Genomic DNA, 16,089 nt, shown 5'->3' with positions numbered 1-16,089 from the left:
TTGAGTTATAATCACAGTCATATACTACCTCTTTACATTTACTATGATTTCTAAATTTAAGTCCAAATCCTGAGAATACTTATGGAAATTTTAAATTTTTTTTCAATCTCAATCCACTTAAAGAGCTCCTTATCTTTGTTTTGTGAAGTAAAAAGTCAATTTAGAGGCAGCCTGGCTCCAGCCCACTGAGACGGCAGCCAGCAGGGATCTCTGCTGCTTCCCACAATGAACCAGAGCTGGTCCCAGGTGCTTCCATGGCTTTTGCCAAGCACGAGCACTTAGAGGTACCACGAAGCTTTATGGGCCAGAGCCTTGCAACAGGCTTGGCTAAAACTCCAGGAAATCTGCAGAAGTCTTGCCAGAACAAAGAATTTGGCATGAGCACCAAGGTTTGAAAAGGTCTCTGGGGCTCATAGCTGAGAGGTAGGAATATGCATCCAGTAACTACCTAGGTGGGAGCTCCCTTGGAGTGGGAGCCAAATGCAAACCCAAAACATTTATATTTTTGGTGAGCACAGTCAGGCATGGACTCTGACCGTGCCTTGCAAGTGCAGCTGCCTTTATAGGTCATAATTGTTAATTCCACTGTTACCTTCAGCTAATGTGTTTGTTAAGCTGCTAGTAAACCCACAAATAAAATTTCTTGGACACTTTTCCTTGATTTAATATCATTAACTCCAAATATCACTGTAGCTGGTAATACTACAGTGAAGGGCATACTGCTATGAAATATTCAAAGCATAGGTTTAATTACTGCTGAAAGGCGTGAGCTCTCTCTGACACTACTGGGTGTTGCGGGGCACTTCCCCAGTGTGACATTTGGCAGGACTCACAGAGGTGTGCCGTCTGCTCTGCCTGCCGGAGGGCGGCGGGTGCGGACCCATGTCATCAGCAGGAACCCCAGGTACCCCAGCAGTCCGAGGAGAAGCAAACCGCCAAGGGTGATGACGAACGGCACGTACCACGCCGAGTCAGAGTAGAGGTTTTCCCTTTTTGTCACAATAGTGAAGCTGGGCTGTTAAAACAAGATAGAAAAAGCTCCTCAGGGCTGCATACTTGTAAGGTTACTGACACCAACAGCACCTTTCCTCTGGCTGAACTTCTGCGCTGAAGTACCTGGCCCCGGAGCTTTGCAGGTGATGGGCAGAGGGAGACAGTGATTCATCCCGTGTTCCTGACTGCCATGCCCTGCCAATTGCCAAGGCAGCTCAGTTGACTGAGATGGACCATTGAGCTCCTACAGCAACGAAGAGCAGGTGAAATGGAGCCCATCCACAACACAAAAATGAGGTTCCAGATCATCTTTCAATGCCTTACATTAAAACAGGTATGCCATGGTGGGGTTTAAAAGCCTCAGGTTGCCCGAGAAGCTGTGAGTGCGCTGTTGGAGCGTAAGTCCAGGGAATACTGCCATCACCAAGATAATGGTTTCTTGTTACCTAAGGCAAAACTGGAAGTAGGTCATCTTCACAGCAGTGATCATTCGGCCCCCTTTGCAAGAGGAGTTAAACCCCAAGGAACTGGGTTATCATATAAAAATAAATGAATCTCCTTTTTATTTTTTCCCTGTGACTTGTTCCAGAAGGGAAAATCACACTCCCTGAGCAGTTGCAATCTCCCACATCTTCCTGAGTGCTAGGAGATGCAGCTCTGAGCTGGCACTTCACTTGGCACTGGCAACCCATTCATTAGGGTCCCACCATGAAACTATCCTCACATGGATCAGAAATTACTTGTTTGCTCTACTGGGATCATTATCTAGTGTGGCACTATCAGTTTTGATTGTCTGTTGAAGATTTTATTTATTTTTCTTTAAGACAGTTGTAATCACACTGTGTATGAAATTTAGTAGGGTATCTGTTTGTTTCCTGTTTAGGGATATCTTTAACTTATTTAGACTTGCAAAAATTGGCAGGTAGCTGAACTGAGTAAGAGTAACTACTAAAAAGAAAAGTTTAGAGTGAAGATTCGTCAGTGCCTAGTGTCAGTCAATGGTGCTGGGTACATCCAATCCTTGGACAATCTCTCAGATAATCTCAAGTTCACCACCACAACTCCATCCTCACTGGGACTGAAGTCACAAATGATGTTGTACAACAGAGCTTCTACTCTACAATAACAGCTTTCCAGCATCTGATTGATCAAGTTGCTGCACTGAACCCATGTAATGAGCAGTGATGGGAGAAGTTGCTGCAATGGAAGTGCTCTTCTGGAAAATAGACTGAAAGTAGAAGGCTGGTATCTCTGGGGAGACAGATTTAATGCTGTGGTATGTGGTCTAGACTGTTTGTATTTGTGGTAAAGCATGGGAAAGAAATACAGAATAAGTTTTGTTATTCAGCTTAGCTTTTCATTTCCACATCAAGTAGGAGGAGGAAAAGGCTGTGAGAAAACCATTTATTCCTTCCCAACAGAACATTAGATAATAACAGGTTTATTAATTAGTCTGTAAGTTTGGATTTAAGCATTTTCATAGCAAAGCATCCAGACTTGCATGTGCTGTTTGCAGAATCCTCTGGTTCTAGCTCAGTTACCATTAGCCTCTAGCAAATCTGGATCATTCTACAGTTGTTTTACCCCTTCACCAATATCCTCATATTTTCATTTCTGCATGCAAGGAAGAAAAGGGTAATGCCATCTGCAGGCAGGCAGAACATGGATGGACTCCAGATGATGGACACATGGTGCAGCAAGCGATGAAGGCAGCAACCAGCAGAAGGATGGGGACAGAGTGGTCTGTACCCTCAGGCTGTGCCGCTTCTGCAGGCAGGATGAAAGCAAGTTCTCCTCAGGTCCTGCACCAACCTCATGGAAATCATCTCCAAAATGAAAGCAGTGAGACAGAGCTTGCCTAGGATGGCTGTGTGGATGAGTAGCCTGTATTACTGTGACACAGACCCACAGCTCCACAGGCTGTGCAAGGCCAGATCCCATCCCAGCTGCCAAAAGTAGTGCAGGCTTCTCCAGCTCAGCCATGGACCACCACATGGATAGGGAGCTCAAGAAAGACCCGTCCCACTCCTCCAGCTTTGCCTGTCTGAAACCTCAGCAACACACTGAGACTGTGCACAACTGCTTCAGTTCCTGACAGAATGCTCAAGGTTGTATGTGAGGGTGACCTCAGGGGTGGAAAAAGGTCCCTACCAGGTGATGAGGACCTCTTGATGTTGTTGTGGCCTATTACAACTTCTGTAGCCACAGATTAATGTGTCCCACTGCTAAAAAAGCCCGTTCAAGTGCAAGGCAGCTGAGAGAGTTAATAGCTATGAATACAAAAAGAGGTAGTGCAAAATGCATGAGGTAATTTTAAGGTTCCAGGCAAAGGTTAACCCCCGCTCTTTCCTTATTAATAAAGCTGCCAAGATCATTAACTTTCCAGTTGCATGATAATGGCAGCATGCCCAGTCCTTTGGCTACTTGCCCTTTTTGTTTTAGAAACTAAAATACAAAACATATGTTATGACTCTGTACCTGGGACCAATCCTTCATGACACTAAGCACATCAACCACCTTTGGCTTCAATCTAAGTGCACAAGGCTCAGCATTTCCCAGGACTGCACCCACTGTAGGTTTTTTTTTTTCTTTTGCATACATCTACCATCTTTCCTTTAAACTTATGGAGATTAGTCCATGAAAGAAATGCAGAACTAGCAATAAATTTCAGTGAACTTACTGTGGTGGTAATGACAGTAGTTGGGTTTGGGATAACTCTGATCCTTAAAGTCACCGTTGCCGTTTTAATGAGGTGTGCAGATTTGTCCCTGGTAGATAGTAAATTGTCATCTGTTATATGGACACGCAGTCTGTAGACCCAGTTTGTATCAAGTCCACTCTCATAGTTGAACCTTGACGCAAGAATCAGCTGAGATACATTAGAGCCAGCACTTGGTGAAAAGGTGAAATGATTGTTCACATTGCCTGAAAAAAACACAAACCCACCCCCCCAAAAAAAAGTCAAAAATTTACTTTAATCCCACATTAAAGTAAATGCATGGAACAAGGAAAAATGTTGGTTTCTGTTGATAACTTGTTATGGAACACTATGCACCTGTGTGGTGAAATATCATTGACAAGAGTGGCTCCTCAGTCTTCTTGAAACCATATAAAATAAATTAAAACAATATAGTCATAAAAGCACTAAAATACAGAAAAAGACCCTCTATGGGGACACAGCTGAGAGAAGGCCGTGGAAATGCTTTCAGAGCCACATAGGGCACACAAGAGGTCATCCAAACAACCTGTCTTTACAGACTGGACGGCACCCTGAACTAGCAGCACCCAGCTGGGGTGAGGACCCTACACTGTTGCAGGTTCATTCCACTGCTGGGATGTCCCTGGAGTGGCCACATGGGCACCACCAGTTCTTCAGAGGCCACTCCAGTCCCTCTGGAAGAGACAAAACAACTGAGGGACATTAATTGCCTCCAGGGCTCTGTCTGCACTGTGGAGGCAGAGAAGGGAGTTCAGTGATGCTTGCCAGCCCTCAATTTCTGTCCCTAATAGCTGGAGATCTGCTAGTGGCTTGGGCTGCAGGCAGGCCAGCCCCAGCTGTTAAGCTCCAGGCAGACCACACATATGAGAGACCAGAACCATGAGAAGGCACCAGATACGCTTTGGTTTTGCTCTTATTGCTGCAAAGTTGAAGTCACCTTGAAGGCCATGTCTACCACGCAGCACCAAATGGGCCAAGGGCTGCTCTGTAGCTCAGAGGCCGACTGCATGGCACTGCTTATGTCTGTACAGCCAAAACTGGACCTGAGGTCAGACCCTGATTTACTAATACAAACACAGCCTTTGTACACTCCTCTGCAGCATTAAGAGGCTACAACAGGACAGAGTTTCTCTCTTTTTATGCTCACAGCTTTTTATTGGCACCTGGGTAATCTGTTCTCTCCTTCTCAGCAGTCACGGCAGCAACAAAAAAAAGGAATTGCCCCAAGAGAATGTGTTCTCCGTTCTGTGAAGCTGAGCATCATCCTATGCCATTGCTGTTCTCTAAGTGGTTGCAGATGATTATTAGGTTCAAACGAATATTGCTAAAATCGGGGTTTAATGCATACAGCATGAACTGAGGACAAGCAGATTTACTCAGTTGTTTTGAACAGTGTACCAGCATCTAAAGGTGAGGTATACAGAGTAACAGAAAGCATCATTGTTTCTCATGATTTACTCACCTATAATTGGAAGGGAAATTTGACCTGCATATCACTCCAGCTCATTCTTCTGAAGTTCTTATCAACTGTGTAATTGATTGCCAATTAATTAACGTGGTAAGCAATCCAGTCTTGCAATGGAATGGTTCTAGGTTGTAGCACCAGTAGCCAATTTGTGGAGAGACAGGTCTTTTGGTAAGCACCAACATAATGATATGTAGAACTTGAGGATCACAAGTAGCTCACCATGAGAAGTAGCACATAAACCATGCTAGACTTTTATTTACAAATCAAAGTAAACCATCTGTATTCACGACTTTTTGCACTCCTCCCAGTCACACATTACCTTCATTTATGAAGTAACGGAAAGACCTGGGATCAGAATCACGATCTTTACATTCAATCCTGAAGCCATTAATATTGGTCCCAACTGCTAAGCTGACTGGGATTTGAAACGAATAGAAATTGGGTGAACAAACTGGTGCTTCATCATTTACTTCCAGAACATTGACAGTTACCTGAAAAAAAAGAGCAAGAGCAAGCTGAAAGCTCATCCACTGCACTGAGCCAGAATTTTATGAATATCAAAAACTGTTTGGCTTTGCCCATTTTGCTTATTTGATCAACAGGAGCTAAAGAGCAATGAATCTCTCTATCTAGTTTCTGCCAGAAAACATCTACGATCATTTGACTTTCTTGTGATTAGCTCTCTTCTGGGAGCAGGTTCTTTAACCCAAATCATCTTCCAAAACCACAGTTGGTTTTGACTCTTTGAATCACTTGAAGTGTGTCACAGCTAGAATGAGAAATAAAAATCGTACCAAGTATTGATTAAATTTCCTTTCAAACCTCTCAAATAGCTTCACAGTCATTAGTTAGGCTTCTTAGCATATTTTATAGTATTTCGGAGCATGATCCATGCAAGGAAGAAAGGTAGAATCTTTATAGACTGACGGTTCTAGTGAGAGAGAAATGCCTGTAATGCTTTCTGCATGGCTGGGAGCACCCTGGGTTGTGCTAGATGTCAGCTGGATGTGTTTGATGTCAGCTGGGGTTAGCTGGCTGAGAGAAAAAGGTTACCCTTCTCAAAGATCTCTCTTCTAATGTCTGTCGGTCTTTAACAGGCAGCAGATAAACTTGTCATCATAAAAACCTCCTGATGCTAAATTTTCCTTAGTCATCAACTTGAAATATTATAGGTAATAAAAAGATTAAGTACCTCCCACTTAAGACCTCCATGGGTAGTGCCTGGCTGGAATAGAAAGCAGGCCTAGTACCTGTATCTCTCCCCGGCAGATGTGCAAAAATCAAACGAAAGGCAGCCAAGAGGGTGAAGACATGAAAAGAAGTAAAAAGGAGTCTGTATGTGGGTGACACTGGAATTCTTTGAAAGAAGTGACTACATAATACCTTTGTGGATATATCATCTATATTTTTTCTTCTCAATAAAATAGGTCTGGGCATCACAGCCTTACTGATTAATATTATCATGGTCCCTGGCATGCTCTTGGCTCCTGCCAGATAGCACCATCAGGGACAAAACTAGATCACAGTCAGGGGGAGGCGTGTGTAAGGGACCCTCCCCAGTAGGCCACATAGACACAGTTGTACTGGGTGGGCCTTCTGACATCATCACAAGAGGCTGTCCAAACCCTCATCCCATCACCAAGGTATGCAGATACAGCACATCCCCTCTGTCCCACCCCATGAAAAGACAACTCTGATGGGCTGCAATATGATTCTCACACTACTTTGGGCACTCTGCAGTGAAAAAATGTCACATACAAGATCAAAAGTATTTTTGAGGGTCAAGGGTCACTACACGAGGTCTGTAAGAGACTTGGCACTAAGCATCACTAAAATTAGGTTGTGCTACCTAGCCTCAAGGTTCTGTCCTTTTTCTATCTTCGAGGATATATGTTGCCATAAAGAATATCTTAAATTGTCTAGGGCACAGAAAACTATTTCACTGCCCAGGTAAAATTAGAAAAAAAGACTGAGAAACAAAACCCATAGAGTTAAAAACACAAAAATATTACTTTAGTCCTCTTTGTAAGAAATAAACCAAGACTGGTTTGACAACCAATGGTAGGACAAGGGGTAATGGGTACAAACTGGAACACAAAAGGTTCCACTTAAATTTGAGAAGAAACTTCCTCTCAGTGAAGGTGACAGACACTGGAACAGGCTGCCCAGGGAGGTTGTGGAGTCTCCTACTCTGGAGACATTCAAGACCTGCCTGGACGCCTTCCTGTGTAACCTCATCCGGGTGTTCCTGCTCTGGCAGGGGGATTGGACTGGATGATCTTTCGAGGTCACTTCCAATCCCTGACATTCTGTGATTCTGTGATTCGGTGGTTCTGTGAGTGAGTGAACACCACCTCTTTCATTTGGCTAATATACAGCTCTGTGCAGGGGTGGACTTGCCTTTTACAGACCCAAGTGCTTTGCCCAATGTCATACCATTCTTTTCAGAAGAGAGAAAAATGTAGACAAGGAGGTAGAAGCAGTGGATTTACTCACAGATGCTGTAGCAGTCTTCTCTTGATCTGAGGCCTGTACTGTGAGAATGTGTTTCTGAGTTGTTTCATAGTCTAATTTAGCTAAAATCTTCACATCTCCTTTGGTTGGGCTGATCCAGAAGATACTTGTGTAATCCCTGGTGCCTCCTCCAGCTATGATGGAATAAGTGATGACACTGGGTGGCCAGTCTTTGTCTCTGGCATTCACCTTTCCAATGCTGGATCCAACTGAGACAGAAAATCCATATTTCATTAACATTTTAAGGAAAAGGAAGTACAGAGTACTTGTTCCAACCAAAACCCGATGAAGGTGAACTGAAGATTTGTTTTAAAGATTTCACTCCAAAAAGGTGTGAGAAATACTAGTTCACCATGCTGTGCTATGGCTCTTCCATGTGTGATTTGCCTGCTAGCAATAAATACCAAAACATGAGAAGCGTGTAGGGAAGCACAACAGAAGAGCTCTGGTGGTCAGGGCCACCACAAGCCCTGCACCGACATGCACAAACTCCTGCCTTGTGGCAGCCCAAGCTTTGGCTTGGTTCTTGATGTAGAGGAACAAGGCTCATTGTCTGCCTTGAAAAGCAATTGCTGCTCTTCCTTCTGAGGTGTTTGAAAAGCAGTTTGAATTACTTTCATGCTGAGCATGTATGAAGCAAACTACAAATGGCAGCGCTGTAAACTGTGAGAACAAAGCTGGGACTGTGCACACCCATCTCTGCAGACACTGATTCAATGCTAAATGCATCCACATGACTCATGCACATACAGGATGAATAGTCTACATGCACAGAGTAAGACAGAAGATGGATGTAAAAGAAGGGTTGGCTTTTTTTTCTTTCCTGACCCTGTGAACTCCAGCCCTACTGCAAACTGTTGGTTCCTGTTTGGTACAGCAATAGCAAGTGCTCTGTTAACGTCAAGTCAGCTCTAAATAAAAGGCAGTCTGAGTCCAAAAGTATTTCTCTTGACAGTCTCAGTAACCAGCAAAGTTCTGTGGCCAACACAGAGACATTTACAGACATACCCATGACACAGATGGGTTTCAAGTGTTATATTTCTAAGGTAGACATCAGTGGTATAAGGAGAAACACACAGAATAGGAAATGCCACTAAATTCCCTGCATTATATCCACTGCAAAACAGTGTAGAAAACCAAGCTCCATCCATGCACCATAGAAAGAAAAGCTGGGCAAGAACAACAGGCTGCTGATCAATGCAAAGTGCTGGTATGAACACCTGAAGGCTGGGGTTCTCTGCTGAGTGCCCACCCCGTGCCTCCTTGTCCTCCCTTAGCCGTCCTTGCTTTCCTGGCAGTTTGGCTCCTGCGGGGGCCAGGGCTACCAGGATCCCTCTGCCAGGCAGCCCCTCTGGGAGCTGCCCCTGCCTCCCCCAGTCTCCCCAGTCTGTCCAGCTCCCTCCCAGGCCAAGCTGCAGCTTCGCCGTGTTCAGCAGTGGCTTCTCCATAGGGCAGGCAGGAGTGATTTTTGCAGACCTGTAGGTCTTGGCAGGATACTCCTGACCAGAGAAGGAAGAAAACAGAGAGCTGAGGATGAGGGCTGGAAATCTGGATTTGCTTCTTCACCCATGGCAAGGTAGAGGAGGTCATGGGCAGGCTGGCAGGGCTGCTTGAAGCATGTCTTTTCCTCCTCCCAGCCCTGCCTCCTGGCTTAGGCAAATGGACACAGAAGCACCAGAGAGCCTACAGCTCTGCTGACCAGAGGCACGGCTGCCTTCACCTGTGCTTTGAGCCTGCCCTGGCCAGAATAATTCGATGAATTCAAACAGATATGAGATTATCTGGCTGCTAAATCTCCTGGAGTTTCATGAGCAACTTCACCATGTTCCACTCTGATGCAGTGATGTGACTGGACATCTTTCTCAGTGGTGTGGCCATTGGGGCTGGTTTGTGAGTAAGAGTAGCCTGGGGCAGTGCTGGACGTGCTGGAGGACAGGGCTGCAGTTCAGAGGGGTTCAGCAGGCTGGAGCTATGGGCCAGCAGGACTTGGGAAGCTCAGCACAGACAAATGCAAAGTCCTGCACTTGGGCCAGAAAAAGCCCATGTGTCAGTGCAGGCTGGGACTGACTGAGCAGACAGCAGCTCTGCAGGAATAGACCCCAGGGCCTGGTGGACAGGTTATACATGAGCCACTGGGGTATCCTTTGGTGAATGGAGACCACATCCTGAGCTGTATTAACATGGGTCTTAGCAGCACATGGTGGGAAGCCACTATGCCACTCTGCTCAGCACTCATAAAGCTACCTGTGATCTGTTTGGTGACCCAGGTACAGGAGCATTGCCAACATACTAGCTGGGAAGGGCCACTAAGGTGTCAGGGGCTGAGCAGAGGGTGCAGCAGGAGAGGCTGGGTTTGTTCAGACTGGAGAAGGGAAGGCAAAGGGGGAAATTAATTGCTTTGCTCCACTACCTAAAGGGTATCCAGAAGACCAAGACATTCTCTTCTCAGAAGGGGACAGTGAAAGCTCAACAGAGAACAGACACAAGCTGCAACACAGGAAGTTCCAGATGGATACGAGCTAAAATTACCTGAATAAAGGTTGCTCAGCTGGAACAGGGACTCAGAGAAGCTGTACAGTCTCCATTCTTGGAGATTTTAAAAATTTGTCTGGGTGAGGCCCTGAGAAACCTGATCTAAGTGTGAAACTGGCTTCACTTTGAACATGAGTTGGACTTGAAACCACCAGAGCTCCTTTACAGCTTCAATTATTCTGTGACCCTAAGAAGTCCAGAATGAGGGTCAAGATTTATCCAACGTCTATCTAATGGACCTCTTGATTTTTCTCAGGCAACAGAATAAAGTCAGCAAGTGAGGTCCTGGGACAGAAGTTCTATATTTGGTACATTGGGTCGTATGAGGGAGAGGCTGAAGCTGGAGAAGATGCCATTCCCATGCCAACTTCTCTGCACCCCAAGCAGCACAGCACAGATCAAGGCTGGCACTTGCAACTGGCATGTGAGGATTATCAGGGAAGCAAGTGACACTGCTCGGCACACTCATGAGGTGCAGAACTCACCAGGGGACAGGGAGGGTGCTGAGGTGGCAGTCAAGCACATGAAAAATTTCAACAAATTCAGTTTTAAGGCCACGTTTGCAGCCACTGGTCCTGGGTTGTTGCAGGAATGAGGAGGACCCTGGCTCCGGGCATGAGGAGCTGCTCTGGCTGAGCCAAACTTCCTCCTCTGGGCGCTTCCATCCCATCTCCAGGGTACCCACTGCACCCGGAGCGAGTTGGGTCTAAGGAGACAGCGGGGTGGCCAACCTGCACCATGCCTGAGCCCAGGGAGTCCTCGCTCACCTGTGTCAGTCTATCACGGTTTCTTTGCACCACCACAGTCCCTCCAAAAGGCTAATTTAGCACGAGCAGAAAGACAGTCTAAAACAAGACATCTGAGTTCAGTTTCTGGCTCTGTCACACATTTCTTGTGCAATTGCTGAATTTTAGTGTGTCTCATCTTCCATCTGTACAACTGGAGTTGTTGCCAGTTTTGTCTATTTAAGGGTACTAGGTGGTTGTATGGTGAGACCCCAGTTGAACTGGAACTTTGAGCCATTCTCCTCATTCAAATACATGAAAATCCATTTGGAGCAAAAAGGTACTTATCAACATGACATTATTATTTCTATCATGTAGGTGCTACTTACTGTACCTTTAATAATTTCTGGAACACTGAATTCATATGATAAATTACTGAAGACTGGAAAAAATTCATTCACTGGCTTTATCCTGAGGTAAATGTAGATGATATCTGGAAATACAACAGAAGATTAAATCATAGTTAAGTATGGCTGCGAAATTTTCTCATGCATATATTCAAAATACATATGGCATTCTTCTCTCCATGCTGTTACAGAACAGGAAAATATCGAAAGAAGTGTAAAAGGGATACTTGCCTGAGTAGCTAGGACAGGCAATATCTTGCACCCTGACAGTCAAAGAATAAACTTCAACTCCTAGATTAGCTGGGTTTTCTAAATCAATACTTTCAGTCATCTAAATTAAAAAGAAACACAGTTGTATTTATACTTGCTTACATAAAGTCACAACACTCATGATGGAAATTACTTTTTTCAGCATTCTGCAAGTGTGGTCTCCCCCTTGGATATAAAGAATTGCCATGTAGTAGTAATATAGACTATTAATCAGCTAAAGGACTGAATTCTGGGCTTTTTCTACATGTTCACACTCCAGTGTCTCTTGGCAATTGAAAACACTTTCCTTCTACCAACAAAATATCTTCCCCTATAGTACAGGAAATTTTACCATATGGATCACAACGTCTTGGCCTTTTACCTGTTTAAATCAAACAGCGTGTAATGAGCTGGCAATTTGCTGTGCCCTTTGTTGGCTCAACAAGAATCTGCTGTTGCTAAATAGTAATAGTTACCCCTTGAGCTCATGCCTGCAGACATGTATTAAAGGTATCAGGTTCAGCCACAAGTGTTTATCCAAGAATCAAGTTGTTACTAAATGGTTGCTCATGCACATTTAAATCCTAATCTCCTGAACTCTCTGGAGGAGCCCCATAAACTCCGGGGCAAGAGGACTAAAGCACAAGCATCCACTGTTTATCACCTACAGGGAAATTCCTGCAGGGACAGGACACTGCAGATAGCCTGGTACATTATATATACACAGTGATCAAAGGGCTGACAACAATCATGTCCCGTGCAGCAGTGAAAATGCTTTTAATGTTGGCAGATGAAGCAGCTAGTGGCAGTACTTATTGACATGTATACCTCAGATCAAAAATTAAAGTAAGTCATGCAAAATTGTTTTACTGCTCCTGTAGCACTCTTGCCTTTTAGATGGAATGCCTATTTTTTGTTGTTTCTTTTTTTCTGTATTTGTCTACAGTTCTTTTTAAAGTAAGGAAACAACCACCATTGCACATGTCCAGCAACAGGTGGAGGTTCCGGTCAATGCAAATATACCAGCAGCTATCAGCATATGGAATCCATATTTTGACATGCAAAATAACACAAGTGCAAATCCCACCACACTTTTGTGAAAATTTACCACTCAAAGTGGTTTTACAATTCTGACCAGTGAGGCTGGGAAGTATTTACTGAGCGTGGGATTTCACGAGTATTTCAATTCTTCATGTTGAATAGCATGGATCTTCCACAGTCTGTCATGAATAGATGGGTATGAAATGGCAACAAATTTCTCTGTTTATCCATATCAAAGTTAGTGCTTCACAGTCCCTAAAAAAGGAAATTTTTTTTCAATCGTTTCTAGCACATCTATTTAAAACTGGAGAAAACAGTTCTCTGTTCACCAAATTCTGTTGATTCCATAGAAAGCATCCTATCAAAGGGTATGGAGTTCACATGTAGTCAAAACAGTTATTCTCCACATCATACCCACTGTCACGTGATTTATAGTCATTCTTTTTTTCTTGTACAGACAACTAATTTAAAGAACTTATAATATTTAATAAGCTGACTTCAAAAACGGGACAATCTAAAACAAAGTCACAAACAACTGACCACAAGTCTTCCAGACACAGCGGACTCCAGAGTGAAGTTGTTGCTTCCAAAACCAGATAATCCAGTGAAATTAAATTGATTGTTTGATGGATCAACATCAATATCTTTACAGTAATTTCTAAGATCAAGAAGAAATGTCCCAGCAATCGTATTTTCATCTGCCTCGTTCCTGTTTAAAACAAACACATTTCCCACCAGAGCAACTTATATTTCTCCTCTTGAACTTTTCATAAATCACACTCCAAAACATTGACTTCCATTTATTTTCTAAGTGAAAGTCTAGATCTGAATAGGCAACAGTTGATTAAGCACCCCATTATCTGATCCATACACTGTGGTGGACAATAGTGCTGTACAATAGGCAGGACGTTTAGCCATATCCAAAACATAAACCTGGAACTCAGCTAAACTTCAGAAGCTGCCACGAGATCTTAATATTCAAAATTAGTTCAATTAATAATAAGTAGTCTAAAACATCTTCACAACATTCTTCAGTATGCTATAACGTTCTCCTGATTGGAAGCTGTGATGCACCTAATGGAACTGCGGGTGGAGGGTGCAAATTTAATTGGTTTTAATCAAAATCAATACAAACAAATGAAGAACCAACTGAAATACCATTAAGTCCTGATTTTGTTCCCTCGTGCAATCCCTATAAGACTGGTTCTTTATTTGATCACATTTTTTCCCTGAAGATTTTTGCCTCATTCATATAAAAATGTAAGTTCACTAGGTAATAATGAGACCGTTGTATTACTGTCATAGATGTTGTAACTAGTCAGCACTCTGAAGCGTTGGATTATCTTCCTGCCAGTGCGCAGAAGTATGTGATTTAAATGCCAGACATTTCTATTAGATAGCCACTAACTGGGTATTCCTCATTGCATAGGTTCTTGGCCTGAGATGCTGGATCTTTATCTGCAGGACCATCAAAGTACCTTATGTGCACCTGAAGAACTGCCCTAGGCTATGCAGTGTACCCTGAAGGATCAGAGCCCAGGCACATCAAACTCTTCAGATGGACAATTTTGATGTCAGTCTTTCTACAACACACTTCATCTGTAAAATTGAGTTAATGTTATGTCCTTGTCTGCAAATATAAACTACCTGATCCCCACAAAGTTCTCAGAGCATTTGTAGCCATAGCAAAGTCCATAACTAAGTTACTGTGCACAGAGAACACCTATAACAAGAGGTGATCTAGGCTCTGAAGACCTTATAGATTGCACTAGACAAAAAACATGCAGGTCACAAGGGAGAGATTTAGAAGAGAAGAACAGGAAGTTTAAAATAAAACTGCAGAACTGCCTGGCAAACTTTCCCTAGTGAATGATTTCCCACAGTTTAGCATAAAGTGAGCAAGAAGGAGCCTGGTTCTGTACTGGTCAGAGAAGTAACTCTATAACACATGGTCTTTTATCCCATGGGTTTAGGTACCTGAAAGAAAGATAAATAAAGTATCTGACTACAGACGGAATTTTTTAGTCCGAATTTCGAGTTTGAACATAAGGCAACTGAGTTTTGTGCCCCAAGATACAGTGAACAGTAACCTTTAAAGGGTTAAAAATGAATGTCCCTTTTAACCTCTAGCTGTAGTAGGTATGGGGACCCTAACTGATATCCCTAGTCCCCACACTGGTCTGGGGCAACAAGGCAGCACTCAGGCAATGAAGAGCCTCAATACCTGAAGGTAGAAGGATTGCACTCTGGTGGGTTGTCATTGATGTCGTCAATAATGATCGTGATCTCCATTTCACTGGCATTACCACCACTGGGACTGTCCTCCACTCGGATTATCACTGAAATGTTTGGATGGAGCCGCAGTGGAAAGGCATCTCGGTCAATTCTCCCAGTCACCTGCAGCACTCCAGTCGCTGTGCAGAAAGCAACCAGAAATTAGATGCTCACCATGGAGAGAAGTAACAAACACTCAGATACATACAAAGGGACAGGGTACCTTGGCAGACAGGCAGCAGAATAAAAAGTATTCTGTTCTCTGCAAATCATGGCTTGTTTGTTTATTTTTTTTTAATGAAACAAAATGGCTCTGAAAGTTCTGTAAGTCTTTAATGGATAGATATCCATTGCTCAAAAATGCACTGTAGGTGGCCTCAGCAGAGGGCTTGAAAAGCAGTTAGATTTCCCTTACGTTCTCAAAGAGCTAGTGCAAGTCAGAGTTGAGTGGGCTCATGGAGCACCAAGGACAATGAGCTGCTAATGCCTGTGCCGTTCTTGCTCTCTAGCTAGTAAGACTGCTTCACTTTCTACTGTTAGCATTCAAGCACCCTTCAGCACCGCTAAATTTACTCAGACCATCAACAGAGCTGTTCTTGGCTGTGACAGATTATGCCAAGTGCTCTGGTCAGCCACCCACTCAGTATTTTTTTTTCACTTCTGTTAGCCACTGTTCAAAACCAGGTTTTTGTGGCAGATCACGGTACTATTCCCAGCGGTAAACAAACCTCTGTCTTTTGGATTGTAATTGAGGGTAAGGGTGGCAATACCTGGACAAAGGACAGAGGAAATCCAAAGCATTTAAGGATCATTCCAATCTGCAAAAGCACTCTGTTGTGTGACATCTCTTTCAGCTGTGATAAGCAGTTCTAAAGCAACAGCAGAAAAGGAGCAAAGCAGTCACTGAATGCCAGCCCTGGAGCAAAACCTCAGGGCACTGGTGCATGCACCCCGGAGAGCATGGGGAGACAGGACCACCAAGAGAGAGAGGACTCTTTTGGATGGCCTTGCCTGAAGAGTGTCATGAATCAAGCAATGAAGCTGAGGTGCAGATTTGCTGTGCACTTCAATGCTAGAACAGATTTCAGGCAGGAGAGAGGACATTCTGGTCTAACTGTGTGCAGCTGTTTCAGGAGCCCCACAAGGGTCTCTGCAATCCTCAGAGTT

At 43.8% G+C, this 16,089-nt stretch overlaps 1 protein-coding gene across 1 annotated transcript in view; it reads right to left on the bottom strand.

Annotated features, from left to right (window-relative positions):
- Positions 1–16,089, bottom strand: part of CDHR3 (cadherin related family member 3) — a gene marked incomplete at its 5' end in the record, with an annotated part of 38,854 nt that overhangs the window by 6,791 nt on the left and 15,974 nt on the right. The window contains 8 exons of the mRNA XM_082062375.1: positions 834–1,015; positions 3,674–3,918; positions 5,500–5,671; positions 7,677–7,903; positions 11,346–11,444; positions 11,590–11,689; positions 13,189–13,357; positions 14,873–15,062. Coding sequence (XP_081918501.1) covers positions 834–1,015; positions 3,674–3,918; positions 5,500–5,671; positions 7,677–7,903; positions 11,346–11,444; positions 11,590–11,689; positions 13,189–13,357; positions 14,873–15,062 — 1,384 coding nt within the window. The remainder of the gene's footprint in view (positions 1–833; positions 1,016–3,673; positions 3,919–5,499; positions 5,672–7,676; positions 7,904–11,345; positions 11,445–11,589; positions 11,690–13,188; positions 13,358–14,872; positions 15,063–16,089) is intronic.

Source organism: Streptopelia decaocto, assembly GCF_964273445.1.
Source record: "Streptopelia decaocto genome assembly, chromosome: 1".
NCBI classification, from domain to species: domain Eukaryota; kingdom Metazoa; phylum Chordata; class Aves; order Columbiformes; family Columbidae; genus Streptopelia; species Streptopelia decaocto.
Note: the sequence above shows the minus strand (reverse complement) of the source record. Positions and strands in the feature narration are given on the sequence as shown.